Below are 21,201 nucleotides of genomic sequence, written 5' to 3' on the forward strand. Positions count from 1 at the left end.
AGAAAGAGGAAAAAAAACAGCAACCAACAACCTTTCAGCAACACAAACATGCTCAGGAAGATCTATTCATGCTCACAAAAAGCCTACCCTGTAGTTTCCAAATATAGCTAACCTCCTCATGGTCAATTCCTGCTACTTTAAAAGGGCTTTTATTCACTTATGCTGTGAAGTGCAGGATATAGGAGCGATTGTTTGAATCCAGGAATTTACAAGCTCCATGTAACAGAAAACTTTCCTAATGTTTTCTAGCACCGGATCAGATACCGAGCCAGACAGACACTTCCATTGACACTTCCAATAGTGAAAGGATTTATTTCATGATACAGACGTGCTTCAGACAAGTAGGAATAACACTTAATCATATATATTACCTGTCCAGAAAAAGAAATGCCTTTCTGAGTGATTAAGAAGCTAGTAAAGCTAAGCATGTGAGTTGAAAGCAGGCTGGACAGTTGTTAAAAGTACAGAATTATAAAATATATTACTGTTATTGCAGGCAACGTCAACATCTGTGTTTATCCTGCCACTCATGCAGACCTTAGATGCATGCAGCTCCTGTTAGTGCTAACAGGGCTTTTACACTCGCCAGAACTTCTGGATTACATTTTAGAATAATAAATCAAAACTCCTTGCTCAACAGCCATTCATATCATTAACAGGAGTTATGTGAAACACTAAAGAAATAGTAGTCGCACGTGAACAGTTACACAGAAACGACTAGACATCTCTTCAAAGCATAATGGTAACTAAATTCTATTTACAAAGTGCCTCAGCGATTACCCTGAATTCACGGCTCTGATGATACCAACCACATTTCCAAAAATAGAGCTTACTTCCCAAATCAGAAAAAAAGCAGCTCCACAAATAGATTTAGATGTCTGCCAGTCTGCTATTTTAACCTCAAAGTTTATATACCCAGTTATGATATTTCATGTCATTAACTGCATAGTATTACTGAGCTAACACATATATATTTTGTTAAATATTTATGGAATAATTTAACAGATTCTAAGTTGTCATCACCTCTTATGTTTATAACAGTGTAAACGGTATACTATAAAGAACGTATATTTCTTGAATTATCTCAAGATATACTTATCATTCAGGTTAAATTAAAACACCTTCATAGGTTCGTAACATGTCAAGTCTTGTAAAAAGACAGAACAGCAGCTTGAATAAAACTTGAATAAAGCTTGAATAAAAGCTTGAATAAAATCTATAAAAAAATTGTAAGCATCAAAGAATACCGTTAGACCATACCAGGATTGTTTCTTTCAAAGAATATTTCAAGAATAAGACTAAAACTGAGGCCCTTTAGGATCATAAGTGCAGACACTCTAAACTGGGGTACAACTCACAACAGCACAATATGGGAACCACAGTCGCATTGTTCATTCATACATTCACAAAAATTATGGTGTGTATACACATAGATACACACATCATTTTTGTATGCCTATATAAATATGGCATTAAGAAGCTGAAAATTTTCCTCAGTTTTAGAACTTGAAAAAAATATTTGCACATCATGCTGCCCTGAATTAAGAAAATTAAAATTAAACTGGGTACTTTTTTTGTTAGTAACATACATATGAAAGCTGTTTTCTCTACTTTTTAAATTAAAAAAGTATCATTGGTGCTCCTATTCCACCCACTTCTATGCACGCCCAGTGAGAGAAGGAAAAATATTGTTCATTTGAGATACTGATATCTGACACATATGTCAAGAGAATAAAAATAGTCAACTGCGGATGAATGCTGCCCATCTACCTCTACGGCACACCCATCAGATCCATCAGTGAGAACACTCCCTCTCCTGCCTCCTCTACCCGTTATTTATCTTTCCACACGTCTCTTCTTTCATCTTTACTTGCCATCACGGAAGACAACTATGAGGATAAGCAGGATATTACACCTTTGGCAGATATCAACAGTGAAAACAAGAAGCAGCTTTAAAAAAAAAAAACTCAGACCATTTTAAGACTGGTACCTATTAAGGGTACCAATGTTTTAAACTTTAAACATTTGCTAATTGAGACCCGACCTCCATACAGGAAATGTACACCTGTGGAAAATCAGTCGACTTCTCTTAGTTATGTTTGTGGACCCTTCGCAAGTAGTCTGCAGAGCCCCACATATCCCCAGACCATGGCGTGAAGATGAATTCATACACCACCACCACCCCCCCCCCCAAAAAGTAACAATTTAAAGGTTATCATTCCTAGCATAGGAATCTCACAATAGTACCCGTATCACATAGTCCCTATAACAAAACTGTGGTTTGAGGAAATTTTCCTTTAAAATTCAAGGGCAAAGAAATAAAAACTGAAAGGTGGGATCTACCCACCTTTTCTTTCCCAATCTAACTGATAAATTCTGATCCAACGCTTACCAAAGTCAGCAAAAAGTTCTGAGTACTGAATCACTTGCACTATAAGTAAGTAACAGAACATTAGCAAGGATCGTTAATTCCTTTAAAATACCCCAATTAAACAAAGAAATAAAACATGAAGGGCTCAGCTTCCACGTGACAGATGCACATGTTTGAAAGCTTTAGCAAACAGGGTTGATCGTAATCACATCAACCCCGTTTTTTTCCCGAATCAACACCTAAAATGCAAACCAAAATATCCACCCATGGCCCCGGGAAAGAAGAGAGAACAATCAGCTGCCGTCATCATCACAAGCGTCCGACACTATCCATCCATCCTACATTCATATACTAAATGATCTGCCAGTCAAATAGCCCCCCTATGCCAAAGGCAGCTGCGTTTCAGTTCCGGTATTTGAACATGACTTACAAAGTAGTGAGAGCTCCGTAGGCAAAATAAGTAGAAGTATTACAAAGCAAACACATAATTTTAACCAGAAAAAAATCATTGTTAGCAAACTAACAAATCTGGGCACCTGTTTTTGAAATTCAGGCAACTGACTGCAATTTATAACACTATGTAATAAAAAAGGAAATAAGCATACCATGCCTACAGTCTTCATCTGCTTGCCCATACTTTTTCTGAAAGGTAAAACATGAAAAGTTTAAAAATAACATTATTCCAGTTAGCATAAACAACTACATGCTTGAATCAGAAGTCTCTTAAACCTTTTAATAATCCATTACCTCTTCTTTTCCAGGGTAGAACATGTAAAGAACATCAGTCATTTGTCAAATATAATTAATTAATCCTTAGAATGCTGCCTTTCTCTCAAATTCTCAGCAAATGGACATTTTAAAAGAGGTACAGGAATGTGCAAAGGTATGTTTATGCATGTGTTTGTAGGAGGCTCACAACACCTAGGAAAAAATACAAAAACTTAACTTTCTTGTCTAGCCACTGTATTTTTTTTAATTTGTACTGATACAGTGCTGTTGGAATTTGCAGGGTATGCATTTTATTTTACTCTGACTTATCAATGGTGATTTCAGAAATTATTTCTTTCAATAATAAAAGAAGGAAAATTAGGATTTTATTTACCTAAAATCTTTAAGTATCTACATAATTCAAGTCATTGATAGGAATGTTGTGATAAGAATTTCCCAAAGCCCCTAAAGATTTACAGCTACGTTGAACATACAGATAGGTGCTTTGTAGGATTTTCAAAGCATCCAGATCAGAAATTAATATATTAAATACTGCTAAGCATCTATCTGCATATTGCTATATGTAAATAACTTGGAGAAGTCAGCCTTTCGTAACACAACTTCCATTAAAAACATCAAATGATACTAAATTTCTTAGGCATTTCTGAATCGCTTCCCCTGAGGAGCTGTACAATAGGCCGCATCTTAACTTAAGAAAAGTTTCCTGATTTTTGTTTCACACATTGAATAGTTCGATTCAGTTCTCCATTTAAAGAATGTTTAAAAAAAAGGTCCCTAATCAGAGGGGCAAGGTTTATCTTAAAGCTGCCTAGCAGGGTCTTACAACTTGGCCAAACTTTTTTCACGTGGAATACCCAATATCTGAAGACTTGGGGTGAGGAAGGCCCCTGTAAGTCTGCAATAACGTTTCCAAAAATGAAGGGCAGGGAAAATGTAGGTTTAGTCATATTAAGCACTCTAATGTCCATTCCTTTAAGAAACTGTAGTTCTCTAATGCTTTAAAGGAAGGACAGAAATTTGGCAATGGAATGATCTATGATTCAGGGATATGTCTCTTGCCTTGCATTTATAAACCTTTACAAAGATCATAGTTTTCACATTCCCATTAAAAATATGTCAGAGCCTAAAAGTTACGTTTTCTATTAGACGTACTCTAGCCTAGAGATGAAAAAATAGTAAGTTTTAAAAGACTACAGCTACGCCCATGCTAAGGCAGCTAAATTATGAACTGGTTACCCAAATTCTGGCATTTCTTCCCCCACCCCCACCTTTTTTTTTGTTTTGAGTGCTTAGATTTGCTACCTTAATTTAATGCTCTTTAAAGACACAGCAATTTGATATGTAATTTAATGAACATAATTTAATACTCTATAACCAGATATTTTTCTTCCTGGAATATCTTTCAAATTTTTAACAATATTTTTTCTTTTAGAGAATTGTGATTCAGACCCAAACTACTCAGAGATCCCAAACCTTAAAAATAAACAGACCCATGCAACTGCTCATAGAAAACTGCAAGACAGAAGTCTAATACACGCTTTAGCAAGGAGGATTCTGCAGAAAAACAACATGCCAATTACAGGAAGATGCCGAATTTTATTCCAATGTTGACGGTAAAAGAGATTTGACTGTTCTTTCCAGTTCACTCGACACTATTAAAGAGTCACACTCACAAGTTGTAAAAAAGAAGCAATTCTATACAGCAGGCTCTCGATTCTGACGCGGTGGGTTTCTGCCTGGCACGCCTCCGAGGGCTGAGCCGGGGGGCAGCGGCTCAGGGAAAGGAGTGCCTCTGTGCAATGCTTCACTGCCACTTCATAATCCTGCTGCTTAAGGGATTCACATGCTTGTTCACATGCCTTCTCTGGTCTTCTGTCTGCCATGACTCAGGGACAGAAATCCTAGAGCGGGGGCAGAGGGGATGATAAAACGTTGGTTAGCTGTATAATGGCAGTGACAACTTGCCAACCAACTTCCACTCCCCTCTCGAGGCGTCGTATCGCATCCCCTCCGTCCTATGCCATTGCCATTTCCTTTCCCCATCTTGCTCGCTAACTAAGCTCTTCCCAATTTTTTTCCTCCGTGCTCCTACTTACATCACTCCTGGCTCTCAGTTTTGGCTCTATTTCAGGAAGATATTTAAGCCTCTGACTAATTTTAAGAATATAAGTAGTGGTTTCAAATTTAAAGTCAGCGTGGATTTAAGCACTTTGCTGCATAGAGGCTTTTGTGTCTTCGCTGGCAATGCAATCTTTGCTTTGGAAGTAATACAACTCATCCACCAGCTGCTCCTTCTCTGAGCCTTCAGTCCTTTCCTGCAAGATACCTTTTCTTCATAGCACTTCTCATCTACGCTTAAGGTGAGTGAGCCATAGCCTTCAGTGGGTGAAGTGCAATGCGGATGGATAGGGATGAACGAGAAAGAAAGGGAGGTCCACAGGAAGCTGCTTGCCTGTTCGTTCAGTCAGTTTATTTTCATTTACGTCTGAGAAAGTCTAGATATCCCAACCAGACCAACACCCTTGTGCAACATGCCATAATACTTTTTTGAAAAATTTTAAGGTACATATATTTGGGGGGGGGGGACAACTGAAATAGCTAGGGTAAAAATCTATATACAAGACAGACAACATTATCTGCCAATAAACAAATGGTTATCAACATTCTAAATCAGCAGTAAAAAAGCAAAGCCTTTCTATAATCCCTCTCTATATTATCCCTTCTTTGACATATTTAATACATGATATAGCTTTAGAGACATTTTACTTTAAAGCTGACTTCACAAAAATCAGTTCTGATAACTGAAAGAGGAAAATTTAGTTCTCAGTCGCATTTCTAGTAAGCAGCATATTATCAATATTTTTTATTATATTTCAACAGTTATGATTCTCTAAAATAACCATCTCTAGCACACTTTAAAAATTCACTGCTAAAAACTTCCGTTATATTTGATACCTGTAAGTTTTTTACCAGGTTAAGATAAAGTAACTTCAAGAAGCCAATTTTAAGGTCAAATAGATGTATTTTCCTTATAAGAAAAATAATTCACTATCCCACTTCTTTTCATTAACACATCTAAGCCAATCTGCTGTAGAAATGTAGACAAGAAATGGTATATATTTTATAGTATCATGGTGTAATGTTCTATGTGTTTCTTTCCATTCTTAAAATTTGATTTTCAGTATCACAGTACAAACATACAGGAACACTGATTTCTCAAGACAATTTTGACTTAATCCACCTTCTCTTTGTTAACATTTTTATATAAAAATTTCTTATGTACAACAGTGTATCTTCCCAAAGATGAAGGAACATAAATAAGCATGTGTGTTCTGCAATTAACTTGATGAAAATTTGTGACATAATATTTTGCAAGATCTTTGTTAAGACATGTTTATCTCATTCATCCAGGAGTTTACTTGTCTGATAAAAGTAAGTTCCCATTTTTTATCAGAATAGAAACAGGCAAGTAGATTTTGTACCTCTATAGATGTGAATAAATTCATTTATAGAGTAATTCCATTAACATTAAAGACATTCGGTTGGATCATTTAAACAAGCACATATTTTCAATGACATAAATGTCAGGTATTGTTATACTGATTACGCGAGGATCCTTTCTAAATATAATTAAAAATCAATTTGACCTCCATTTCACTAAAATCTTAGGCCACAGTGAATTTTACAGATCTAGAATTTGCTCTAATAATAAAACTCCAATTAATTAATTGATGTTTTTCTCATGTACATTCTGTTTTCCTCCTAAGGGACTGAAAAGAGAGGCTCTCATGAACTCTGCTGTACTTTGGATTTCCTCACTTCCTGGCTGACATATAACCAAAATTCCTTTGACCGAAAGCCTTAGCGGAGCTCCTGCGTGTTTGCTGCAGGAGCACTGTTTATACACAGATCCCATCTGAACTGACCTAGCCAGTCACGCTAAATCAGCTAAATCCGCTAGCCCTCCTTCCCCAGCATGGCACCATGGCAAAGCAAAACATTTTATGTATGAATTGCCTTCTGCTGGCTGTTCTGATAAACGTTCAATCAGCTTGTTTGAGGAGAAGCTGTGGTTGAGGAGAAGTAGACTACTGTACTGCAAAGGCCACACAATTTCTTTGGTCAACTTGTAGACTTAGTGTTTTAGAAGACATAACTGACCTTAACTTAACCCACAGCTTTTTGCTTAAGTGGAATTCAAAAAAGTGAGGACCAGGCTGTTTGGATATCTGGGCTAAACTGAGTCACACTCCCAAAATTCCCAAGTATAATAAAAAAAAMCCAACACTGAAGTCACAGTGCATGGGACACAGCAATAGGCAGAAAGCCCCAGAAGTATAATTTGTTTAATGAATTTAATCATAACAAGGAAAAGTGACATGTGGACAACATACAGAAAATTCTAAATTCGGGCTCTCAGATTTCTCCATATATATCTGTATATGCAGACACAAACATGTGCATGGTACCAGCTTGAGGACATTTATTGGGTATTTGCACCATCTGCTTTAGACTCTAATTCAGGTGCTCTAAATTGCTTCCTAAAATTCCTCCCTAGAGGCACTCAGCTCTTCCTTTTGACTCTTAAAAACTCGTGCTCCTAACGTTAGCACCCTAAGCTGCACCAGAATTAGCAACTGAGACTAGATTATGTGAATGTGACTTAAAATCCACCCATAAAACTGAGATCAAAATACTAAGTATGTAAAGAATAAATGTGAGGATTATTCATTTTTTTCAAAACGGCTTGGAGTACTGCATGTCAAAGAGCTGTAAATCCAAATTTGTATCGCTGATTTGAGTGACAATTGGAATAAAGCATCAAAGTTTAATACATCTTTAGAATTTTCTCTGGAAACAGTAAACGAACATATTCCCACTATCTAAAATTACACGTTTAAGGTAGGTGGACAGCGGACCTACCTTGGAAATACAGGCACTGTGTATTATCAACAGCACTTTTATTATCAGTGGTCACTTCAAAGCATTGCTTAGTTTTGAATTATCCCACAGCAGCACCACCATCTAGAGGAAGACTCCTAATTTATGCACTTAAGTAATATATTAAGCAATATATGAGTAACATAGCTCATGTGAGTGAATTCCACCTGATATGACAGTAAGCATCTCACTGACTAAGACACATATACAAGTTTACACAACTCTTCTCTGTAATCCAGAGATCTAACTTGGCTTTCTACTTTATAACTCCAAAAACCTCCTACCTTTAGCAGAAAACTTAATGATATTACATTTCTTTGAAGGCCAAATCATGCTCAGCTTAACTTCCACAAAATAGTTGTTGTCGCTATCGTTTAAAAGATCTGGTTAATTCCAAACAGTGTAACTCCAATCCTGTTTTTCAACGTACTGTGGGGGATTTTTTCCCCTACAACTAATGATTTTCTGGCTTAGTATCCCTCAGTATTTCTCCTTCTTTCCAATGGGATCTGTAAACAAATAAAAAAAGAGTAACTAGAATCTAATCCCCATACAAAATGGGCAGCTTGAGGAGGAAGAGCGATAAACAGAGTGATCTACGCAGTCATTTATTTCTAAGTAAACACTACGCCTGCTTGGCGCACTGGAGGCTTTTGAAGAATTACTCCACAGTATGATTAGTCCAACTACAAACTAAAAATCAGTGTAGGAGGAGAGAACATCGTGAACTAAACTAAGTATTTCAGAGCAGTTTAACTCAGGGCAGTGCACTTTTGTGCTTCACAGCTTACGGATGTATTTTATGGAACCAAAGGGTCCATATATTAAGACAATGGTAAGTTAAGCAAGCGACAGTTACTAAAAAATCTCAAACAGATGCTTTTTCAATTCACTGTAAAGAATCTAGCCAGATAACTCTCCATGTACTTCATAAACAAACAGATTAGAGGGCACAATGCTGTTCCTATTAATGTTACTGGCAAAATTCCCAATGTCTGCCAAGACAGAAGGATCAGATCCAAGGTCTYGCATGCCAAGCTGACAAACAGTAGACAAGTCAGTAAATATTTGCATATTTTAACCAGACATTAACATCTCTTGTAAAGATTTATGCTGAAGCAATGATGTTCAACTTGCAGTCCTACAGTCGGACTGGTAGGAATTCACTGTGAATTGAATATGCTTCCAGAGCCACATCCCGGGATTTGCAAACYGAAGCAAATGAATGAGACCCATTGCTATGGGGAACACGGAGGGGGAAGAGCCTCTCCAGCTGCCTCCCACTACAATCCACAACCCTTCAAACAGTGCTGCTGTGAGAAATGAGCACCCACATACTCCTTGCCAAAGCTGTTCAGCTCTGTGTCCTCCCGGTAACAGGCTACTGTATCGCAGGACAGCCGAGAAGTAGGGTTCACCCTGCCACCGCCTGGTCCAGTCAAGCTGGCACAGCCTGCAGAAAGCCGAGCAGGAATTCAACTCCTCCTGCGCAGTCTAAGGAAACAGGTAAGGTGACTGCTGTGATTCCTAACCCCTTGGGACTCTTCAGCCCTTCTCACAAGTTGGGAAGGCTGGCCACCAAACTGGGCAAAAGTTTTAAACATACAATAAACTCAGGTAATCCTTCGGGAAAAGACAGTTGTTTATCGTTACTTCCCAGCAATTACTTTTAAGAGGCAGGAAGAGGTCAACTATATTTATTTTTGAGGCTGGTTGCTCTGTCCTTCCCCAGTAACTTTTGAACTGCATTTCACAGAAGTCTAAAGGGTCTCAAAGATACTAAGCAACTGCAAGTTTTATAAAAAATGTGTAACAAGACAGATAACAGAGACCCAAAATATTGAGCTCACCTAGGGAAAGGACAAGTTATCATCCAGGCTTTAACTAATACCACCCAATCAATTACCCCACACTGTCGTGTGCTGCCATTTATTCAGACAGAGAGACAACACTGTATGAAAATACCACTCACTAGTAAAAGAAAATTCTTATTTATTTTTCTTGCCCATAATGATAGAAGTAGTAAACCACATTCATTAGTTCAGCTGCTCAAGGATCAATCAATTAATTTCCAGGTTTCACTAAAGTAGGGTTTGCAAACTTTTTAGACTATGGACACTAGCAATACACATTGCATAAATTCTTGCAACTTGTTACTGGTAAAATTGAGATGTAAGCCATTCACCTATGAAGGTCTCAAAACTCTGTTGCGAGACACGTGTTAATGACTTCCATAATGGAGAAAAGTAATACGTTCAAAGTTGGGGTGACTGGTAAGGACACAATCCTATGACTGAAGAGTTTTCTAGCTCCCTCTCCCTCAAAACTATCAAGAGAAGACTGATATTTTAATTTATAGAGGCATGGAAAGCTCTAGGTTCATTTTATAAGCTGGATTAAGTAAGATACATGAAGAACAATACACAAGGAAAACGTGAGCTACTGTATCTGTGAATGTGCCAGTACTTTAGTTAAGAAAGATGAGTCACTAATGTTCAACTGTCCAGACTCTTCTAACATCCTACATTTGTCAGTCCATGTTATAAAATAYAGAATAATACATCTATCTACTGCTAAAGCATATTATATAGTAGCTTTTGCATCTCTAGTGATCCCATCTTAAGGCATGCTTGCACCTCTAAATAATGTTATGTAAGTGTTTTCACAGTACTCAAAATATCACTCAAGTACCTTTAGATTAATAAAATAAAACTAAATATCTTATTTATTTTCCTTACCTATAGTGATAAAAGAAGCTTATCTTTGCCTTAAGACAAAAAAGCATTAATACAAGCATTTTATTCAAGCCTAGAGGAAGGAATAAAACACAGTTGCACGTTAAAATCGAAACCACTTGCAGACGCACACAAAAATGTACTTTCCTAGTGTCTTGACATATAAATCATAAATAATCCTAAACTCACAAAACCTTTTAATAAAAAGAAAGTAGATAATGGTAGTGCACTAACCATCAGTGTGAAAGACTGAACATTGAACACAGAAAAAAGGACTGTGCCTCTGTTATGCACAGGGTGCAGAACAGAATTAATATGAAAGGTGCTTTTGCTTTTTTAAAAAATACATAACAGCAGAGATCTTATGTATTCATTTATTGCAGTTATGGCTGAAGTGAGTAATGTTAGTTATACACAGTGCTCAGAAATGTAATGCACACCTTACAGACCAAATACAAAAGTCCCCCCCCCTTGAGAGAGGACAATCCAATCAGCTTTCTGAAATAACTGAATTACTCTGGTTAATGTAGTACAACTGCAGGCAAAATGACCCTACTTTAAATTCCAAAAATGATGCTAAATCTGAAATGGAGCATACAGAATGAGGAAAGCTTATTTCCGGGTTTTATTATATAGCATAACAGCAGCAAGAACTTCTGCTACAAGGCCTCTAAGGAACATGGTGTGCYTGATTTTGGAAGAAAGAAAAAGAATTAAGAGGTTCATGGTGTCCCCTAACATTAAATACTTAGATTATCCCTCTGCTTTGAAAAGCCAAGAGAGGACAGTCAATTAGAAGGACAAGGGATCTCTGGCCATGTAAATGGAGCCTCAAGTCTGACTCTGTAAGCCTAACGTATAGGATAAACACCTCCACTTTAACCAAGAAGGAACAAGCGCCTGTGGATGGTTTACCATCCACAAAATARCAACAAAAATACAGCAGCAATTCAGATTAAGAGCAAATGTCTTCAGCATCTGGATTCTCTGTGTTCCTTAAATCACTTCACATACATTACAGATGGTAACAACTAAGATCTTACTGCATGCCAGGAATGACTTCAGTACAGACACTTAAGGTGATTATTAGCACTTTATTATCTTTACTAATCTCTTTTGTTTTCACTTTGGAAACAGCAGCAGCAGAGGACAATCTATATAGACAACAGCAGCAACATTTCTACATGGACAAATTGGCTAAGAAAAATCATAAGGCTTTTCAATAGCTTCCTAATGGCACCCTAGGATTGTCAGCCCTTATTTAAGTGGCACAAATAAGCCTACGGAAACCTCTGCCCAAACTACACAGACAAATCCCTTGACTAGGCGTTGTCTAACTAATTTAGCAGCTTTATCAGCTGCATTTCATGAGGTATTCATGAGGTTGAGCAAATCTATAATATCTTTGGCTCAAAATCTGAAAATAACTCATGGCCTCAGCATTTACAACCACCACATCTACCATATCAATATCACTAGTATCTTGATCTCCAGCCTTTTAAATGACTCTTTTGTAGAAAGCTGTCTGAAAGCATTACCCATTCTTGATGAAACAGAACAAAGTACTCAAAAGTTGTGCAATGACAAAATTATCTGTACAAGCTTATGTCGGCCCTCCTGTCTGTCTGCATTATGATATAGCCTTTAACTATATTAGTCACATACTACATTTTCCAAAGGCCACCTGGCTCAATGAGCAGGCAGATCAGAGGCTGTCTGCTTAATGAACAGCTAGTTAAATAGTTCAGCATAGGGCCTAAGGCCTTATTTACTGTATGCTACTGAAATCTGGTTCTCAAGACTGCATTTTAATGTTTTCATGAACTTTTCAATAATGCTCACAAACTTCACAGGTATTAAGAAAATATCTTTACCCTTCTGACTTTGCTCCCACTTCACAGACCAAGAATTGAGACACAAAAAAGTTAAAGCCAAAAGTTTCTATGAACTTCTCATATTCAGCTTAAGACAACTAAAAGTGATTTTTTTTCCCATTATACTCTTCCCTGTACTATACAGCCCTTTATTTGATCAAAGCAGAACACCCAGTGTCTTACTTATGAGTATTCAGCACTTCTCTGTATCACAACACGGGGGCTTTCATTAGAAATACAAAAAAATGAAGTATTGCAAAGATAGGACTTGAGTATGAATTGTCTCCTTTTTCTTATTGCTATTCCCTGCCACATTTATTAAACACTTTCCAATTTATGCAAACAGTGAAACTTTCTAATCACAGTATTTTCAGTCTTAGTCCTCCTGTTCGGCCATCCCTGTCTTCACACTGCTTCTGCACATTCTGTGAAAGTCTGCATTTTGCACCTGGGGATTCTCTGTGCTCTCATTTTTTTCCCAAATTCATACCAGCGAGGAATACAGAAGCCCCAGTCTTCAAATTGTATGGGAATCCCGTTTAGCTCAGGCTCAAGTATATTCACTGCAGGGACAATCTTTTAGATTTGTACAAATTGCTAATTTGACCAATGTTGAGCAGATTTCCACAGGACTGATAACAAGTATATGCTTGCCAGAAACAGCACACTACACCACATCGCAACTTTTTGCAAAGCAGCCCTATAGGACTTCAGAATTTTTTACTGTGAACAAAACAATATTTTTTTTGCCTAATTTTTAGAAAAGATTGAACCATGTTGGCTAAATCCTTCATTTCCTCCACACCACCCAAAAAGCCAGCCTGAGATAGACACCTACCATGGGAAATTTCAACCCAAATAATTAACATTTGGCAAGTAATAACCAACTGAAACGAGGAGTATGTAATAGTAAGCATCAGGTAACTTAATAATAGGTGGTGCTTCTGCCCCACCTAAAGTTCTTTTGGCTCCTTCATAGAAAATCTTCACGTAAACAATCTTTCATAAGAACTGGTTAACAGCAACAGTTTGTATTCTGTATAGCTGWATGTCCTTACTGCTTTTTCAGAATAATTTCTCTCATGCTTTTTCCAAGATGAGGACATTTTAATCATAATACTGCCCTATGGTTACCTTATACCCCTGTAACAATTTCACCAGGCACATTACATACACACACATGCACATATATATATAATATGTATATGTATATATTTAAAAGCATAAAAAAAAGTAATTCAGTCTTTGCTTCTCTTACTGAAATTTGCCAGAGAAAACCAAAGGGAAGACTCAGTCCCGCCTGAGCAGTTAGCTCCCTGTGCACCACGACCAGTCTGCAAGCTTCAAACTCAGAGGACAGAGCAACATGCTTTGCAGAAAAAAAAGTATTCATACCCTAAAAAACATTCCAACATTTAAAACTCTAAGCTACTTGTGCTGGAACCTATCTCTTCTTAAACAGTTCAATAGCAAAACAGGGCCTTGATCCCAGCTGTCCCTGGGCATTCCATAATATAACGTTTCATAGCGAACTTTCACAAAAAAAAAGGGAATACCATTAATCTTAAGGAGTTATACAGTCACTCAATTACCAATATTCTTCTCTGCTGAGTCATAAAAAAGTATTTTTTGCAAAGCATCTGCTGTATGATATATAGGTACATCTGTGCATCCATGACTAAACATCTGTCACTTGCATCTCCAAAACGCCAAGTGAGTACAAAATAGTGTTACTAATTGATGCAAAGGAGAGTCAAAGAAGATCCCCAAGCCTCACTTCAAGGTGCAACAAGTATCGGGACATTTATGAACGGATTTCACAAGCTTAAAGGCAACAACAAACGTCACAGAAGTTCTTCATGATGCTCATTTGGCTAAACTTGCCGCTCATACAGCACTGCCTTCAGAGASCAGCTGCTCACAGTTCATTTACCAAAGCTCACAAATTTAATCAGTCTCAGAGACAGAATCAGGATTAGCAGATCCTAACTTTCAGTCTTGTGTTCAAATCACAGCTCCCTCTAAAGACGTATTTGGATTTCAGCAATAAAAGTACTGTTAAAATTAGGAAATAATTTGTCACAGCACATCCCCTTTTGGAAAATCCCATACAAACTTATTTTCCTAACAACTAAGCAGCTGCAAAACTTAATGGTTCAATCCAAAAGTTCTCTGCTTAATAGGAATACTTGTAGTGATGCTGAAACAGTCTTTCCTGAAATGTCAAACTTTCATTTTCACACAAGAACATTTTCCACTCTTGACATGTCCCAGTACTGCAAAGCAGTACATCCACATGACTCAGAAATCTAACTGAAGAATACAGCTTTGATCACCGGTGCAAATGCAGACTTCAGCTACAGGTACATATCATGGTTGTACAGATGGGCGAAGCAAACAAACCCTAAATTCATTTTCTGTTTGAGAAAAACATGAATCACTCTTTCAACTCATTCAAAGGGCAAAAAATGCAAAAATCTTAATACTGAACAAAGTGCACAATTCACAAACCAAATGCAGAAATAAGCCAGAAAGTTGTGACACAAAATTGGAAAAATTTCTTTGAATATACTTAAGTCTTCATTGCAGCACAGTAATGAACTTAAATTCATTATAGTAGTGAATAATATTTTGACTTTTTTATTATGCATTTATACAGTGCTTAGCACAAAAGGGTCCTACCACAACAGATCTAATAACACAATGATGCCACCCACAGATACTCCAAGCACATCTTTCCCAAAAACATACCTATTATGTAACCGTGTATGATACTTCTGTGTGCTGTTTTTAAAGTTCAAAGCAATAACAAACCTCCACCATTAAAAACTGCTATCTGTGTTGTATACAACCTTTGAAATGCATTTTTACATGACCGTTTCAAATACTAAGGCATAATATACCTAAGCCTGCTTTGGGGAGTTGTCTTCTAACTCCACATTTTTAATTATATTAACCCTTCTGTTTCTGGAAAATACTTTTATAACTCCCCTGTTTCCTCTCCACAAATGCATGAACATGATACTACCAACAGGTTCAATTTCTAGAAATCTCCTGAGAATAGAATACTGATTCCCAACTTTGCCACAAACAGCAAACCCTGTGGACAACACTACAATTTTGTATCCTAAACTACACAAGTTTCCCAGTAGCATTTATTCTATCCATTCCTTTTAAAAAAAGCATTAGAGATTCAGTCATGTATTTTAACCCTCACTCAAAGAACAAACTTGAGCAGGAATGAGTAAGATCTTGTTGAGGTTAATGGAATAATTCTGACAAAACCAAGGAAGAAGCAAAATGGTGTCTAGCCCAGCCGAATAAACACAAACAAAACTAGAGACAAGTAGTATCAGTCAGTTCAGAAGACAAAACAAATGTCCTGCACCATTCCAAATGTGTGAGTGTCTTAAGATATAGCCAAAGTACAGCTACCCCCAAACCAGTAGCATAAACAACTATAATCAAAAACGTCATTTTAATAAAATACGACAGCACTCAGCTACAAAGCTGCCTTAGGGTAAAATCAGAAGTATGTTGCACACAAAGATAGCCTCCTTAGAGACCTCCCTGTGTAGGCAATAAGGAAAACCCAGCAAATTCTGGCTTCTGAGATGGCACAGGATCAGATTCAAGGCAGCTATCTCATGGCTGTTCAATAGTATTTGGGAATCCCAAATAGCTGATGGGGAATTTAGATGAGCGCTGGAGAAGGAACATTCCTTGGGAACAGAAGCACACTGCCTGCCTCCTTCCCTCCCCGTATCCCAGGATGAAATGAAATAATCATGAAAAAARTGAGAATATCTTGCAGTAACTGAGAAGATATGTAAGTAAGAAGCATTATTTTATATGCTGCCAAAACCACTATGCTTTTTATTTGTGGCATTCTCCATTTATTATGTCCACAAAGATTTGCTACTTTCTTGGTTTGCTGAGCCACTGAATATTTTTCAGCAAATTAAACACTTGTGCTGCATTACTGACAACCAASGTTCTCAAAACCAACTCCTGTTAGGTTACGTATTTCCCTTTTGCCATGCAATAGAGCTCTGAAAGCTCTTCTAAGCATATTTAAACAGTGTAATTTTTAGTGTTTTGATGAATACAGTATTTTTAGAATACATAAGTATGCAAAAAAAAAAAAAAAACTGTGCAATTCAGAGACCGAAAGATCATCTGAATAACGCTTACCCTACTTACCACAGGACCAGTTTAGTGCAATCCACACACTGCTCATATTTCTGCCCTTTACTTCCTGCAGCTCCAACATTTAACAAATTCCATATCTACCATAATTTTATTATTCTTTTTTCCCCCCACTGTTTAGTCATTACAGCTCTTAATTTCATGATCTGTCCTGCTTGTGATCAGTAGGAAGGTTAATGAGTCTATCTCCCCAGACTGCATATAGGGCAAAGATTAAAAAACATCTACCTCAGTCATCTCATTCTTGATACAAGCGGTATCTAACTAACAGAAACAAATGACATAGTGGTTTACAGTAACATCTCCAAAACATTTCTTTACACAAAATCACAAAAATTCTTGCTGCTGACTCAGTAGCACTATGTACCTACTGCTTCTTGAAAAATCAGTATAGTTAAGTGCTGTTAACTCTAAATCACCTTCTTGCTAAAGTATGAGGGATGAGCCTTCTAGCATCCRACAAAGAGTCCAAACCACTTAGAAAATTTGGTAGTTTGGTACTGATTTAGAACTAGGATGAGGCCATAGTAACCACTCAAACCTTTTAGTCATGAAACGGAACCTCTCAGTGTAGTAAAATTACACTGAGGAAGGAAGAAGAGTGAAACCTATAATTTCTTATCTGGCTTTCCTGTCATGAATGTGCAATTTGGTATTTAGAGGAAAGATGAGGTAAATAACCAGTGCCTTTCTCTTAGAATGCTGACAGTTGAATTTGCATATAAAATTGTAGAGAAATATTTGGATATGATGTTGTTGCCACAATAGGTATCCTTTAACATCAATAATCAGTGAAATGGAAATGCAACAGAAAAACAAATTCTGACCCATGGTAATTACAATTTGCTTGCTTAAATTCCTAAGCACTTCTTTTCCTACAGTAATATTCACTTTTCTGTGTTTTCAGACATGAATGATTGCCTCTGATTGAAACCTCATGTTATAAACATTTGTATGAAGAGAAGATGAAAGCCCAGTAAGCAAAACTGTTTTACAAAAAGGAACTTGGGTTACATACCTATACCACCCTCATAAAATCACCAGAAGCTAGCCTATTTCCAGAGAGCCATCTGACCTTGCAGACTCCTAACTTCATTATCTGTAAGGGTATTCTTTTTTTTTTCCCCCAAAATAATAAGTCAAAATTTCCGCCCCAGATTCCTGGTCAAAATTTCCAAAAGACTAAGCAGTTCTCAGCTTTTTTACCCCATAACAATGTTACGTGCAAACTTTTTTAAAAAGCAATCGCTATTTCAATATTATTGTTCTCTTTTCTTTCCTGCAGAAAAAGGGATGACGATTTCAGGAGTCTATCAAAGAGAGAAAGAAACTAAACACATATAATGCTGTGTCTTTAAATATATGCCATTGACATACATAAAGAGAAGTGCTGACTGCTGCCAAAGGCCACAGAAGAAATGGCAAGATGAGTAGGAACAAAACAAAAAAAAAAAAAGGAAAGTCTTGTTCATTCTGATAATCTTATCCATAATACTTCCATTTAAAGGGAAATATATATATTTATCATGTAGTGATAATGGGATCTTACCTTAGGACTATTTCAAAATAAGTGAGAAACGATTAAACAACAGCCATGATAGTGAGCAAGAGGGTGACTGTGATCTGGAACACAAAATTTGCTATTTTCTTCCACATGATGAGCCTCTAGCAACCTTGGACTAGGAAAAAGGAATACTGTGGATCTGCTTCCAGAGAATAACAGAAGAAGCCCTGAATCTCCTTCCCCCAGAGACGTTAGGAAAAAGTACAGACAGGATTCACACGTGTACTAAAACTCTTGGCCTACTGATCCACAAGAAAGAGGGGAATGCCAGCTGTCCAACTGCTCTAGCCGTAAGCTACAGCAGAATGACTCCATCCTTCCTTCTCATCCTCCACGTTCCCATGGCTTTCCCTAGTTATTCAGGCTGTACACAGGGGACAGGATTTAAATTATCATAAAACACTTCCAATTTAGATTTCACTCCTGCTATCAGACCTATCTAGGTACCACTGACCTCAAGAGGGAATACCAGCGAGGTGAAAGATTCAAGGGCTTTCAAATAATGTGAATTGCTCCAGCAATTGCTTCTGCCATTACTAAAATGAAACCACCTAGAATAAAGTGCAACAGCAAATGTAAAATGGTGGTAAACAGTTACTAAAACAAGAAAAAAAAMCATACTGAAAGTCAGAAAGAATATCCAGCTATAATGCTAATGGGGTTTTAGTAACAAAAATAAYTGCCTACATTGGAGAAAACATTTCATCAGACTACTAAATTAACAAACAGCTGGAAAACAACAATAATAATAATATCACCTAGCTCATAGCTCATTGCCTCTTTTGTCCATAGGCGTCAAGACTCCTTACAAGTTGGTAAGATTCACTATTCCTATTTTATAGTCCTTCAGAAAAAGTATAAACAGGTGAAGTGATTTGCRTAGGGCTATCCAAGTCTCTCAAGCACCAGTCCAGTACCCTATCCACTACGAAATATCACCTCTTCAAACCTTCTAACACTGTTACTTATATTTTTCTCCAAGATGTGAATTTCACCATGAGTCTGAACTTCAAGCAGAAGTTCTTTCCAAACCCTGGCCCTTATCCTGCATCCAGATCCTTAATACAGATCCCAAAGCCCAGGAACAACTCCTCTGAAATCAATTAGGTTCCCCAAAGGGAAAAGATCCTTCATGACAGATCAAGAAGCAGAAATGGGACAAAATACAGCTTAACATGCTGCTTCCATGTCTCTCTTTAATTTTCAGTTTGCTGGGGAAAGACAACAACAACAACAACAAAAGAAACAGCTATTATTTAATTCATACATAATATGAACTAAAGCAGGGGAAATGTACACTCTGTGTTTTATAAGTCACATTCATGTAGGTGAGGAGTGATAACAGAACTTTGATTTCAGCTAGAAAAAATTAGGATTTGTACTTTCATAACAAATTACAGAGAGAACTCAATTTTCTCAGTCATAACATGTAAATTGCTTCTTCACTTATCAATAAAGAAAAACTGCTCTATACTAATAAAGTGCAACAAAGAAAGCTTGACTCAGCTTTTGCCACTCAGGATTTCTATGCTGTAAAAGGTAAGCCCACCACAGTCTGATTCCTCTAAGAGCGAGTCCCTCGGCSTGCATCCCTAGGAGGAGGGGAGGGGAGGAGAACATGGTGGCCCCTTATATATTTTTCCTTCATGGAAGTTTCAGCTGCACTTTGAGAAGGGGCTTGTCCTGAGGGAGGGACAGGGAGCTGTGCAGCATCCAGACTGTCCCAATCAAACCAGCTCTGCCATTAAAAAAAGAAAGTTTTCACTCATGATCTGCTGTGTCTCAAAACATTGAGACACTTGAATTTAAAACACTTTAYTTAAAAACCTCTCTGTTCTTCCAATCAATCTTGGAAAATAATGCAAACTTGCCAGGTTTCATCTCATTTATTTGGTTATATTTTCATTTTTAAAACWGAATGTGTCTTTTTTAAAAAGGGGGATTTTTATTTTATTCTTAGCCTGTTTCAATTACACTGTTTATAAGAATAACAACATTGGAAGACCCTAACAATTCAAACCATCCCAACAAGACTAGTCATGACACATTCAATCTGCCAACAAGGATTCATTTTTCAGATGTTTTTGTCCTTTACAACTGAATTATTTTATTTTTTCAATGGAAAACAGAATATGTTATGTTATTTTAAAACTTACTCTTACTCATTTTGTCATTAATTTGAAAGCAAAAGTGCAACTGTTTCCCTGCAGTTATTTCTTAACATCCATCAATGATATGTTTAATTGTATTCCTATAATCAAGGAACAGCCTGACTAACAATGCATTGAAACCAGACAACTGTTCGCTCGTTTGGAAATTAATAAAAGGCCATGACCGATCAAACACTTCAAGAGGGGTAACATYGCTCACGCAAACAATCCTCCCTGGGGATCTCCCCTAAAAAACAAAATTACAGTCTGCTGGGGGAAGGATTGTATTGCAACCTGCAGCACAAACTTTGCTATTTTCAGTTTCACAAGACTTGTGTGGTGCGAAAGGCGATCCCAGGTTGTGTGTGAGATCTCCCAACTTCCAGCCACTCGGCCCTGACAAAGCCCTTCTGCAGGAAACAAAAATACAAGCTCATCCGCCCCGGCTGCGTTGCTCTGAGGGTTAATTTGAAAGCAGCTGTTAGAGTCCTACAGTTTGTTTTTTTCACCCCTCCACTAACCCTACGTAAAACAGCTTTTTTGATTATTATTATTATTTTTATTGTTATTTCCTGGCGCTCGCTGGCGGCCCCCCCGCCCCTCCCGGCACGAAAACAAAGCTGCCCCC

General features: G+C 37.3%; 1 protein-coding gene across 6 annotated transcripts in view; it reads right to left on the reverse strand.

Annotated features, from left to right (window-relative positions):
• Window positions 1–19,079, reverse strand: part of HELZ (helicase with zinc finger) — an 88,885-nt gene extending 69,806 nt beyond the window's left edge. For 4 of the 6 annotated variants that reach the window (XR_003253779.1, XM_026067470.1, XM_026067468.1 and 1 more), the window contains exons 1-3: window positions 8,326–8,604; window positions 4,774–5,001; window positions 2,977–3,013 (exon numbers count right to left, since the gene is read on the reverse strand). Coding sequence is in view for 4 of the 6 variants with exons in the window: in XM_026067470.1 (XP_025923255.1) it covers window positions 2,977–3,013; window positions 4,774–4,983 (247 nt within the window). In the remaining 2 variants the exon portion in view is untranslated. Of the gene's footprint in view, window positions 1–2,976; window positions 3,014–4,773; window positions 5,002–8,325; window positions 8,605–18,877 lie in introns of those variants that run through there. The other 2 variants (XM_026067469.1, XM_026067471.1) reach the window with 2 other exon arrangements.
• Between the last annotated feature and the right edge of the window lie 2,122 nt (window positions 19,080–21,201).

Source organism: Apteryx rowi, unplaced genomic scaffold, assembly GCF_003343035.1.
Source record: "Apteryx rowi isolate R43461 unplaced genomic scaffold, aptRow1 scaffold_26, whole genome shotgun sequence".
NCBI classification, from domain to species: domain Eukaryota; kingdom Metazoa; phylum Chordata; class Aves; order Apterygiformes; family Apterygidae; genus Apteryx; species Apteryx rowi.